This window comes from Pyrgilauda ruficollis, unplaced genomic scaffold (assembly GCF_017590135.1).
Source record: "Pyrgilauda ruficollis isolate IOZ18807 unplaced genomic scaffold, ASM1759013v1 scaffold57, whole genome shotgun sequence".
NCBI lineage: Eukaryota > Metazoa > Chordata > Aves > Passeriformes > Passeridae > Pyrgilauda > Pyrgilauda ruficollis.
In genome coordinates, this window is record NW_024527377.1 from 182,395 (window position 1) to 195,400 (window position 13,006).

At 45.4% G+C, this 13,006-nt stretch overlaps 1 protein-coding gene across 1 annotated transcript in view; it reads right to left on the reverse strand.

Moving 5' to 3' along the window:
• Nucleotides 1-11,711, reverse strand: part of LOC121361415 (solute carrier family 22 member 5-like) — a 28,064-nt gene extending 16,353 nt beyond the window's left edge. The window contains exons 1-3 of the mRNA XM_041482091.1: nucleotides 11,227-11,711; nucleotides 2,901-3,004; nucleotides 187-341 (exon numbers count right to left, since the gene is read on the reverse strand). Coding sequence (XP_041338025.1) covers nucleotides 187-341; nucleotides 2,901-3,004; nucleotides 11,227-11,619 — 652 coding nt within the window. The 5' untranslated portion in view covers nucleotides 11,620-11,711. The remainder of the gene's footprint in view (nucleotides 1-186; nucleotides 342-2,900; nucleotides 3,005-11,226) is intronic.
• Between the last annotated feature and the right edge of the window lie 1,295 nt (nucleotides 11,712-13,006).

Here is a 13,006-nt window from a genome sequence, read left to right on the forward strand (position 1 = left end):
ATAATTCAAATTGCACCTCTATCAGCTGGAAGTTTCCAAGGAGAAGAGAAGTTATTCATGCATGGTGAGGCCACACTCTTAACAGTGTTGCTTGGCAAAACAAATCAACCTTAAGTCAGTACTGAAAAGGAGCAGGAAAAGCACAAGGTGAAAGGACACATGCAGTGACCAGCAGGACTTTCATACCAAGAACAAATGCTGCCACGTAGTTAGATATCTGTCCCATGCCAACCAGCACAAACAACACTGAAAACATCTCCCAGCTGGTAGAGAAGACCTGTATGAAACTGAAGCCAGTCTGCATTGCCAGAGTTGCAAACAGCACATTCTTCCTGCCAAACCTTCCATGAACAGATTAAAAAAAGAAAGAGAAGGGGAAAAAAATATGATTAAACAACATTATGAATGAAATCTACAGAAACAGAAAAATAAAATTACTTATATGCATACTTAAGGAGATACAAAACTTCTGCAAAAAACAGAGGTTCAGGAAACGCGACACAGGCACAAGTATTCTAAACACATTAAAAACATCACTGGCCAAGAGAAATTAATATTCTAAGGGCTGCTAGTTAAGTTGTCTTCAAGTATGTGCTGGAACACTATTCCTTTCTTACTGACAGAATGAGCAGTGAAACAAATCATCAGGAACAAGTTACTTAAAGTGCAAGAGTATCCAATGCTTGTCCTCCTCTAAGGAGCACATGGTCCCTGACAGATCAACAGGTTAGAAAGAGAAAAAGAAGAAAGGCTTCTGGAAGAGAGGTGACACTCAGATTTGGAAGATGCTATTGGCAGTCAATGATCCCATGCCACAATCTTCATTCCCTTTGGGTTTAAATATGAACAAAATTAAGGGATTCTAGAAGACCTCCTGATGAAGTACTAACAAAACCCCAAAAACCAAGGAGAGAAGAAACTAAACTCAACCTGTCAAGCTGCTGTAAGAGTGGTTGCTGCTGTCCTGGCCCAGGCAGCCCCACACTGCTGGGACAGGGTATGCTGAGTGCAGGTTTCACAGCTCCAAAGTCTGTGTTGACCTACAGATCTACAGCTGGTGTTGGGGGCATCACTGTGGGTCACAAAGAACTGACTGTAACTTGAAACCCCCAAATACTTTATCAACCTTCATGTCTCAGGCTCACTGCAGTGCAGAACACTGCAGGCAGCTTTGCTGGAGCATTCTCCTCATGGAGAGAAGGAGCTCTTGACCCTGAGCTTGCAGTCCCTCAGTGACTGGATGGGCTGCACCGATGGCCTCCTCACCTGCACCTGGTGAGGATCTGTGCTGCCAGGGGAAGGAGCTGCAGGAGACTGCCAGCAGTGTGAAGGTAGGAAGCTCATGGATTCTGGCACCAGAACAGCTCCTGCTTCACCTGCCAGGTAGTCACCATGGGAGATCCTTGTAGCAGACAAAGGAGTTCTTTGGAAGGAAGCACCTGAACCTTCTGAAGGAGCAGCACCAGGAAAAGGTAGTGAGAGACTCAGGGAAGAGGGGAATCACCTGTCACGTGGGAGTGACGTGAGTGATGGAGCTGGGCCTGGGGATGAGTGACAAGCCAGCTGAGATCATGGGTTGGGATCAGCAGGGAGGCCAGCATGGGTGCTGGGTATCTGCTGGAGTCACCTGCTCAGAAAAAAGCAAACAGGACCTGCTGCAGAGCACCACAGGACCCTCCTCGTGTCCAAAGGCACTGACCATCATAAGGGCTTTGAACACTCCAGGACACAAGCCAGGAGATTTCTGGAGCTCCTCAGTGCTGACTTCCTAACAGAGAAGGCTGAGGAGCTGACAAAGGCAGACCCTGCTGACAAGGGTGCACTGAGGGGGTGTGCAGGCCAGCAGGCTGCTGGCTGTGCAGGGGGAAAGAGCAGGACTGGGAGGGGAGGAACCAGGCAGAAGGCAGGATCACAGGCAGAGCAAACACTGGCCTGCCCTGGGATTTTTTTTATACAAAATCATAGCATATAGCTGTGGAGAGAAGTACAGGAGGCCTGGTTAATTTTTAAAGATCACTGTCTCTAAGCTTGAGATCAGTCCAACCAGATAGGCAGGAAGCTATGGAAAGGCCCTAAATGATGCCAGAAGATTCATGGATAGAGATTATGTTTCAGTGAAACAGAAACTTTGCAAGTACCAGCAAATTACAGAACCACATATTGTTCTCAGGGAATCAGAAAGACAGCACACAATGCACAGCAAATCCCAGGGAGAGAATCAGAAAAACTGAGCTTTACAAAATACAAACAGCTGTTGGCATCACAGAAATTAGTGGTGTCTTCCTTTTTTTTTTAATGTTTGTACTGATAAACAAGAAAATCTTGCTTCTCTGGAGTACAGCTGAACAGCATTTATGCTTCCACAAATACAGATCATTGGACTTAAATGCTGTATTTGATAATGAGAAAGAGCAGCTATAGTTTATAAAAAGAAAAATCCCTGTTTAAACTAAAAAAATAAAAAGAAAACAAGAGTCAGGGATCCCTCTGAACATAGTCCAAAATAAATAGAAGAGAATGTAATTGATTAGATTTTTCCAGACAAAACTTATCTCCAACTCAGGGATACATAGTCCAAAATAAACAGAAGAGAATGTAATTGATTAGATTTTTCCAGACAAAACTTATCTCCAACACCTGTTTTCTGGCATAAAAAACCAGTTTGCTGTAGAGTGACTGTTGAAAGAACAAGCAGATGTAGATAGCACCTACTAACAATCTTTGTAACATTCTGTTCTAGCTCAGCACATTTCTCTACCCACTCTGTGTACACTCAGGTTAGACAGTCACAGAACAGACATATTAGTAATTGCAGAAAGACACTAGTAGGAAAGCTGATATACCAGAAATGCCTACAAATGAGCATCAAAGAGACAGCAGCTCTGGTGTATATACTTTACTTGTCTGAGAGCTGTCCTGAGATGAAAGATCCCAGCAGGACACCCACAAAGAACAGGGAGGTGCTCAGGGGTCCCTTCCAGTCGTTGGCACATACGAGATTCCACTGCAGGGAGAGAGAATTGGAAAGTCTTTTAATAAACAGGATTTCCCCTCCCTCCTAAACTCTGCTGAGCTGGGTTTGGAAGGAGTGAGAACAGAATTACAGAATGGGTTGGGCTGTAAGGGGTCTTAAGGACCATCTCATTCCAACCCCCTGCCACGGGCAGGGACACCTTCTCTTGTCCCAGGTTGCTCCAAGCCCCATCCAACCTGGCCTTGAACACTTCTGGGATGGGGCAGCCACAGCTTCTCTGGGCACCCTGTGCCAGAGCCTCACCACCCTCACAGGGAAGAGTTTCCTCCCAATATCCAATATAACCCTGCCCTCTGTCAGCATGAAGCCATTCCCCCTTGTCTTGTCACTGCATGACCTTGTAAATAGTTTCCAAACATAATTTCCCTGCATATAGTAATATTTCCCATTAAAAATTCACATTCCTAATTTAAGAAAAATTTAACTATAGAAACAACAATATAGAAAGAAAAAGTCTTTTTATTACATTTTAATATGGTTTTGAGAGACAGGAGACTGCTCATTCTTCACTGGGACTCAATTAGAATTTTTGAAATACAAACTGAAATATACACCCAACAAAGTTTCCAAAATTAAAACAAAAATGAGGAATAAAAGAAAATATTTATTAAATAGCGTCTTCAATATTTTTCAAGATCCTACCCAGCTCAGTCAGATGTTTTTGAAGCAGCACTCATGTTATTTTTCCAGCTACATAAACAACTATTATTAAAAGACTCTTAGTTCTATATTGGTTTTCTGGGGGAAAAAAATGTGTAAATATTAGAAGAAAGGACAAAACCCAGCAGGGATCTCTCATCCCCTCCTTCACAGCTATGTTCTGACCGGAGGACATAAAACCAGTTTCCCAGAGCTCTCCCAGTACCTGCTGCCAGAGGTGCTGCAGCCCTGCAAGAGAGGAACTGGGAGGCAACAGATGCTTCTGATGTGAGACCAAACCCTCCTGAGCGCAGTTATTCAAACAGCTCCCTCAAGGCCCCTTCTTATGTTTTAGCAATGGAAAAATTTAGGTTTTAATCTGTATTAAAAAGGCCAAAATTAAAATATTCACCCTGACTTGAATAATTAATCCTCCTTGCCCCCCAGTTACAAATAATTGAGTATATTTTTTTTCAATTCATTGAAGGGAACACCCTTCCATGCTTTGATCTGCTCCATGATAAACACAAAGCAGTTGCTGTGTGTCCCAGCTCCCACACGTGGGAATGCTGCTGGTTCACTGTCTGCCAGCCCATCTCCTCAGCACTAAGCCTTTGACTCCAGGAATCTCACAGCCCTCAGCCTGTTAACAGTCACACCAGAACTACATCCTAGTCTATGTTTTAAGGATGGAGGATCACTTAAAACTAGGCACAGAATGAACAACACCAGCAATGGCCTTCCACTGCCAGATTCCCGTGTCAAAATGCAACTGAGCCATCGCTTATTTCATGGAATAGCATCCAGTTTTGAATTAGAACTGGGAACTGTTCCAGAGATGAATTATGGTCATTCACACAGGCTACACTCTCACCAGCTGCCTAACTCTAGCTGCCAGCCTTTACATTACCTTAAATTTATAAGGCAGTCATTGTAATTATTATTTTTAAGGTCAATATGCACCTTTTTCCAATTTGTAACTATATTCAGGTAACTTCATAACCTCTCCATTGATAAATCTGTTTGTGGTTTTAGGTCTGAAAAATCTCTCTTTCTATCAGGTTTCATTTTCCTCCCCAGGCCTTTCCAGCCTCACAGCACCTGGAGCTCAGGTACCAGCACTCCAAGCAGTGCCCCAGCACATCCCACCACCACCATCCATTAGGCACCACTACAAAAGTTCCTTCCAGAACTGGGGCTCTCCAATGTATTAATAAATGTATCCCACTCATGGTAAGGAATTGGACTTACTACAGTTATCCACATCATTTAAATTATGAACTATAATTAACATTTAAATCTGTATTATTCAACAAAAGCTATACTTCATTATAGATTAATGAAAGCTTGAGCCTGTCATGACCACAGAGGCTAAGCCAGCTAGGAAGCTTCAGTAAAATATACCTGGCAACGTGGAAATACCAGCAAATGATTGTTATCAAATTTATCATTTATACAGGCCAAAGGTTTCAGTGGTATATGTCTTTATATGGTAACACCTACCAGAAAAACAAACACCACAAATACAAATCCTGCTGTTATAAAGACTTGCCTACTCACAAGTTATCTTTGCATCAACTACTGCAGTCAGACATCCTCAATAACAGAACTAAAATCTGTCTTGGTGATTAGTCTGTCATTACTAAATAGATCTTTACTTTCCAGCTGATCACCCTGTGCCTGTGAGTCCACCATCTCCTTTCACCTGTCCTACACCCTGCCCTTTGGCACAAGGATTGAACAACACTTGGATTTCCAGTCACTGGCATGTTTGTGTCCTATAACAAACATTTTCTTCAGATCACTGAGGTGGACACCTTTCTTGGAGAAGTTCATGGTATTAAAATGTTTAGCACAGCTCTGCCAAAACCTTCTTGCATTGGCAGGTGGAAACATACTGGGCATTCAAATGTGGCAATGATTACCAGCTTGTTTTTCTGGCCTCTCTGTTAAAGCACAGTGAGGAGCTGTCATGCTGAAGACCACTTGAACCAGGCATTAAAGTGAACTTCAACATCAAATTTCCAAAGTAGAACTACCTTGGTTGTACAATACCAGTTATTTACAGACTCCACAGAAGGACAATAATTAGAACAAAGGGATTTTAAGGTCTGTTACCCTTTGCCCCAGTAAATAAATGTCAAAGTCTTCAACTCATTAATGACACACCTATAAGGTCTATTATACTGCTTGTCAGTGATGATGGCATCATCCTTCCAGAATCGTTTTGCAACCATACTCTTACCTCAACTGCACATTGTCCAAGAGGAAGTCACCAAGGCAACACTGCTAGATCAGCATGGCAAAGAGCAAGTGTCCCAGGAGTAGTTGCTAATCAACCCCTGCGGCTGGTAGTGCTGTTTGGACACAGCATACCATGACCTAGTGCTCTAGAAGCATGTGCTATTTTCACTTCTTAGTATCTTATAAACTAGTCTGCTAGCTGTAACAGCTTTTGCCCCAGTGAACAAGATAAGGTTAACCTTGGCAAGGTGTCTGGGCTTCAAACAGGAGAAAAACATTTCCACTCTGTTTTCAAAGAGCAGCTGCTGATTGTGAAGCTGCTCATTGAGCTGCTCAACACTGGTACCCAACAGAACAGAGCATTCTTGATCTATTTTGTTATAACTTTAGGACATCCTCTGTTGCAAATTAAACTTGTCTTCTTACTCATCTAACAGATATTTTGTGATTTTTCTACTTTCCAGGCAATTGATCAGGCTGGGGTGATGCCTGTCAGCAGCCTCACACCCAGCACAAAGGCTCCCTTGTGTGCTGGAGCCGAGCTGTGCTTATGCACCTCCGTAAGCAGATCCTTGGCTGATGACAGTGCTGGTGAGGACAGCTGGGAAAAGGTGATGGGGAAAAGAGGACAGGCTATGGAGATAGCCAGGAATGTGGACAGCTTGGGTTAGAAGGCAGGGGGACCAAAAAGGAGAGGGACTGAAGCAGTTGCTTCTCAAGCACAGGTTTGGGGCCCGAGTATCAAACAGTCCCAGGCACTTACAGTCATCACTTACACACCTCTCTAGGAGAGCACTGCCCAAGTTCTGCTTTATCTCTTACATGCCAGTTGCCTGGAACCATGTCTCCAAATCCCTTGCTAGAAAGGCAAGCCTAGTGACAAAACTGAGAATAAAAGCTCTATAAACTACTCCATCAGATTTCTTCCCTCCCACAAAGTCAAGACCCTTCCCTAATGCCACTACAAGAACCCTAATCAAAGCTGGACTGTGACAAATACAAAACTTCAGGGCCCCACCTGGTTGTACTCCTGTCCTACAAGGAAAAGCCTTATAGGCAAAACAATTTTTACAGCTACAAGATACTGTGTCTTCCCATTCCTTTATTTTTGTAACTCTTTTCATGTCTTGCTGAGAATAACAAGCATAATTAAAAAATTAAGTGGCTAGTTCCATGTATGAATATCTTCTTTTTAAAAATCAAGACTTTTTGAAGATGGCCCAGTACCCTGTATTCCCTCTTTCCACTTGCTTCTCTCAGCAAGTAGAGTCAGGTTTTTCAAAAAATCTCAGTCACACAACCAAGTACTGACAACCTTTGATGCTGAATCTGATTTTGTTTATATCCATACAAGTATTCTCTGCTTACTTGAAAGCTCTGAGTGTTATTAAACACCCTTTCCTCTAAAAACACATTTGTATATTCCAAATACTTAAAAGGTCTAAATGTTACATTGAAATTTATTACCTAAAGCAAACAGAAGTCTGTGTCTACAAAATACACATTCTGCTTAATTTCCCCTCCTCTAGTTGTTTTACATTTTTACAGAGATAAAACAGGAAGGAAATTGCCAAATATTTTACAATTCCAGTGCAGAAATGGAACTGTTGCCCATACACCATATTTTTGAGATGGCTGGAGAAAAAGGAAACAGGGCACTACCATCACCTGAGGTGAGTTTGAATTTAAAAGTAAAGGCAACATAAAGGGAATTTTACTTTGTCACTAACTGTCCACAGTGCCTCTAAAAGAGCACTGTTTCCATTTAACAATATCAACTGCAAGCCTATTATTCTTTAACAATATTAATCTTACTTTATGTTGCGATGTCAGAAATAGCTGTACTTTGTACCAAATTCCAAACACTACTGCATGGTGTGCTTTTTAAATCACACCTTGAAAATCCCAGCATTTTACAAACACCTTTGTTTATCTGTCAGACATTTGTATTTACTTATTAAATGAAAACCAGACTTTCTTTTCCTTCTTCTGACAAGACTAGTAATACTAAGCTTTTTCAAAGCTGCAAAGAGCCTTTTCAGCTCCTGGGCCTGCAAAGTTATGAGTATGAACTTCAGCCACAGTGATAAACAGATATTAACCTACAACAATAAAAAAGAAGCACCTGCTTTAAAAGATGATAAATAATGGAGGTGACTAACATGAATGAAGAGTTGGGTGAGAGCTGAACCTGGATGACACAGGGTTGATTTACAATTCAGCTGCTGGCCCCACTCCTGCAACAGCCTGCTCTGGAGGAAGGGGTCCCTGCCCATGCCAGCAGGGGTGGAAGTAGATGATCTTTAAGGTCTCTCCCAACCCAAACCATTCTATGATTCTATGACTCTATAAATTACAACGTCTAGCATAAGCCTGTGTTTTTATTTTGGCCAAGTGAAACAATACATTTCTCTGCCTTCCAACAGGGTGAACACCGAAACCTCTGGATAACCAGCTGTGCCCCAGAGCCCATTTGTGTGCTGCACATGGCACTGCTGCAGTCTCCCCTTGCTTCCTGAAGCCCTGGCACAACCCACTCATCTCCAGGGACTGTGTCTGACAGCACAGCAGGGCACCTGAATCCCTGGGGTGTACAGAATGGAAACCTCTGGGTCCTCATCTCTGCCCAGAACTTTCTCTCTCTGAACACCCACACAGGAAGGAGCACCAGCCCTGCACCTAACCAGCCTCTAGACACCTGGCAAGTCCCACCATGTGCGTCCTTCCCCTGCAAAAGCCAAGAGGCCCTAAAGTTTGCCAATAGCAAAGCAGACAAAAACCATGCAAATCTGGCATACACCACCTGCACTGATTTCAAACTGAGGAACATTACAATACCTTTTTAGAAGCTGGGGATGAGTAAGTGTATCCAAAATTCAGCATGTTTATGGTTCACTGTTTAAGAATTACTCTTGTGTGAACTAAAATGTTCTGACTGATGTATCACCTAACACCTCATTATATCATATTTCTAGTGCACTCATGCCCTTAACTCCACTGCTCAATTCTACTCCTGGTATAACAGCCATGACTGGCAGAAGTTAATATTTTCCCTTAATTACTCCTGGTTTAGTCCTTTTACTACCATGTATGAACTTTTACTACTCCTACATTCATTTTTTTACAGGACTCGTGGAGGAATTGGAATGACACAGTTGTTTTCTTGAGCCAAAATAAAGCCCTTCTTATGCCCTGAGCTACAGCATTTCAAAAAATAAAAGACAGAAAGGGATTTTGTTACACCAGAGCTGGTTAAATACTGCAGACTGGCTTAATAACAACCTTCTGTTGTTAGTCTCTGAGAAAAGAAAGTCTCTCTTTAAGTGGGAGAGAACTGAATGTTTTAAGTCTCCCCTGAAAAGCGGAACCATAAACAAGGTTTCTCTAAAGTCATGAGAGATTCAGCAAAAACCTTTCTTAAAAAAAAAAAAAAATCCCCCTTCCCCCTCCCAGTGTCAGCTATGGAAATCTGGGACAAAGGTCCTCATGACTATTCAACAAGTTAGAGATATGCAACTAAACACAAGATTAGTTAATCATGAAAGCAGTACCACCAAGCCAAGAAATTAAACAAGTTAAACACTGAAAACCTGTAAGTGTGTGAAAGGCCACAGCTCTTGCAAAACTCCCTCAGAAGCATTAATATTAGATGAGAAAAAAAAATACTGCCTCAGTGCATGATGCCTGGGCAGACAAACATTGCCTCCCACGGACACGGGACATCTGCCAAGTCACACAGACGAGGAGCCAGGGCTGGGGAGTCTCAGCACTACGTGAGCAGCTCCTTTTCTTACAGATTGTAAAACGGGACAATACTCCAATAGCTCAAAACATTTTAATTAACATCAAGACAAAGCAGCACATCTAAGCCAGGATAACCATCATAGCACAGCACTCAGAACAACAGCCATGTGTCCCCCTGTGAAAGGCCTGACCATGAAGATGCCAACTGCCTTACACTGCCCTGAGAGTACTCAGCCTTTCACAACAGTGCATTTCAGCAAGCACTGGAGCTGAGACATTCCGAGCAGCTTTCCTCTCCAGCAAGACAGCAATTCTTTAGGAACAGATGAGGCAATGCCTTGCACTTGTCAGAATCATTCAAACCCTTGACTGAGTTTCCTACAACTCCTGTGCTCCCATCTTTAATCCTCCTTGTGCTGCCATGGCTTCTCTTCCATGTTCCCCAAGTCACCTTAGTCCTCTGCGCCCAGATCAGCTTATGGTCATTTAGTACTCAAACTCATCACTACCCAAACACTGATCGCAACCCAGTTTCCAAAACAAGAAATCATGGCAGATTTTTTATGGAGCTCCAGCACAGCTTCACCTTTGGTAGGCTGCCCACACCCCAGGCTTGACTCAAGCAGTGTACCTGCACAGACACAAACATGACCTGTCCCAGCACATGAGCACAGGGACAAAGCAGAGGCACTGTGGGCACACAGCAAAGTTCAGGGTCCTTTGAATAAAACATCAAACCAGGCCTCCCCAGTCCATGCATCTTGCACAACTCAGGATGACTCCAAACTGTGAGAGTGGTGACACATTGGCACAGGCTGCCCAGAGAAGCTATGAATGCCCCATCCCTAGAAATGCTCAAGGCAAGGTTGAACAGGGCTTGGAAGAACCTGGTCTAGTGGAAGGTATTCCTGCCCATGCTAGAGGGCTAGAACTAGACGTTCCTTAAGGCCCCTTCCAACACAAACCACCCTGAGATTCCATGAGTTCTACCACCTTTATTTTTTTAAAGAAAGAAAACAAACACTGTTGATGTTCAAAGAGACATCTCTGTCACACCAAGCAAGCTGAACCCAGTGCTGACCCTGCTCCAGCCCCTTGCACAGATACCTGATGAACCAAGAAGCATTTGCACAGTGTAACCAGTTTCGCTGGGTAAGGAAACAGGCTGCACCTGGAAGCTCATTATAGAAACAAACAATGTTAAGGGATTGGAATGGACCTTACAAAGATCATCTAGTCGCTGCCATGGACAGGGACACCTCTCACTAGACCAGGTTGCTCAAGGCCTTATCCAGCCCGGCCTTGAACATCGGGGATCCACAACCTCCTGGACAACCTGTTCCAGCGTCTCACCACCCTCACTATAAAAATTTCATTCCTCGTTCTTATGCAAATGAAAGTGAACAGAAGACCTCAAAACAAACTCGGCACGGCGGGTTTAGCAGCAGATCAATGTGCCGGCAGAAAGCCCAGAACGCGGCGGAGCTGCACGGGCACTGCGATAACCGCACGGTTCTCCGCGGCACCCCGGGGCTGCCCGGGATTCCCCTCCCGCTCCCGCGCACCTCGGTGACGATGGTGGAGCGATAGACATCGCGGCTGTACTCCCAGCCGTCCAGGCACGGCTCCTGCTCCAGCGCCTCCAGCTCCACGTCGGAGCCGGGTCGCAGCCCCAGCGCCGAGAAGTTGGCGAGCGCGGCCAGGCGGTAGCGGCGGCAGCGGCTCGGCACCTCCTGCCCGTCCCGCAGCTCCAGCGGGATGCTGGCGTTGCGCCACTCGCCGCTCAGGTTGGCCCCGCGGGGCACGACACACCGGTGCTCGGGCGTGCCCGCCAGGAACACGATGGAGAGGCCGTTGAAGCCATTGGGAATGATGCTGGCGCTGAGCAGAAAGAAGACGAGGCGCTGGAAGCGGCCCCATTCGCCCAGGAAGGCGGTGGCCGCGTCGTAGTCGCGCATGGCGCGGCCGAGCTGCGGCCGCCGGTACCGCGGCTCAGTGTGGCGCGGGCAGGAAGCGGCCGCCCCGCTCAGCCGCGCAGCCCCGCGCCATGGGCCGGCCCGGGGGTGGGGTTTGCCCGGGGCCGCGCAGGTGGCGCCGGCCCGGCGGAGGCGGCGGGTGTGCCAGACCGGGGGTGCAGGCGGCGGACCCGAAGCTTGCCCGGAGACTGCCCGGAGCCTGCCCGCTGCTCCCGGCCCTCGACGCGGGGCTCCGGGCCTGGAGCCGGTTTCCAGCGCCCGCCCGGCCCAGGGCTGGGGACAGCTCCCCTGCCCTTCGCGAGCTGTGGTCAGGAACGGCCATTAATACAGGCCTCAGATCTCATAGTTACTGCCCAAAGAATTCAAAAACCAGGGTGGAGATGAATTATAGTCAGTGAGGTTGGAAAGGACCCCGCAGATCGTCGCGTCCAACCTATGACCGAACAGCGTCTTGTCCCTTCCATGGTGTCAGCGAGTGTCCCTCAGACGCCGCCGGGGAGCCGCGCTCCAGCACGTCCCGCGCAGCCGTTCCACCGAAGGGTAACCGGGCTGCTGCAGGCCCAGGGCACACACTGAACCTGCTGGGCGGCTTCCACCAAACCTTGCTTGGGGTCGGCACCACCGATGAGCCAGGAGGCTTCATGGAGTGTGCTGCTCATCAAAGCAGGGCAGTTGCTGCGAGTTCAGGAGTGAAAGGGTTCCTCATGTCACTCTGTAGCACCTTCCCACAGCTGCCACTGTCCCTTCAGCAGGCTCGGCTAAAGCTGTAAAAAAGCTTTCCTGACCCTGACACTATTTTCTCAGGCAATGAGTGCTACATGCTTGACAAATAATAAATTTAATAAATAATATTCTAACCCTAGGCCCAAAAATCCCAGCTCAGAACCTAGTGGCACTGGCAGGAAGTTCACAGAGTCCCATGGATGTCAGTTCAAAAGCTGAATTGTATCACTGCAGAAACTTGGTCCTGCTCTTCGTAAGGCTAATTCACATTTTCAAGCAGCTTTTTATGGCTGATATTTCCCCCCACCTCTTAACTGATTAAAAAAATAGTCTACCTTTTACAGTATTTTTTGAACACTTGTATTTAAAATGATCTTTTATCCTGGGTTGGAATCACACAGCTGTGAAAAATCTCAAAGGTAGAAAATAAATGACATAATAGGAGTTAAATCACAAAATCATCCTTGAGCCTGGCCAGGGTCAGCTTCAAGGGATTTGCACCTGAGAGGCAGAAAAACTGTACACCATCATAATCTTTATGTGTGGAAGAACTTAATTGGTGAAAAAGCTTATTTCAGGAATTTTTTTCATGCCTGATCCACACTAACTACAATTTATTATTTATTTATTTTAAATTCTTGGCAAT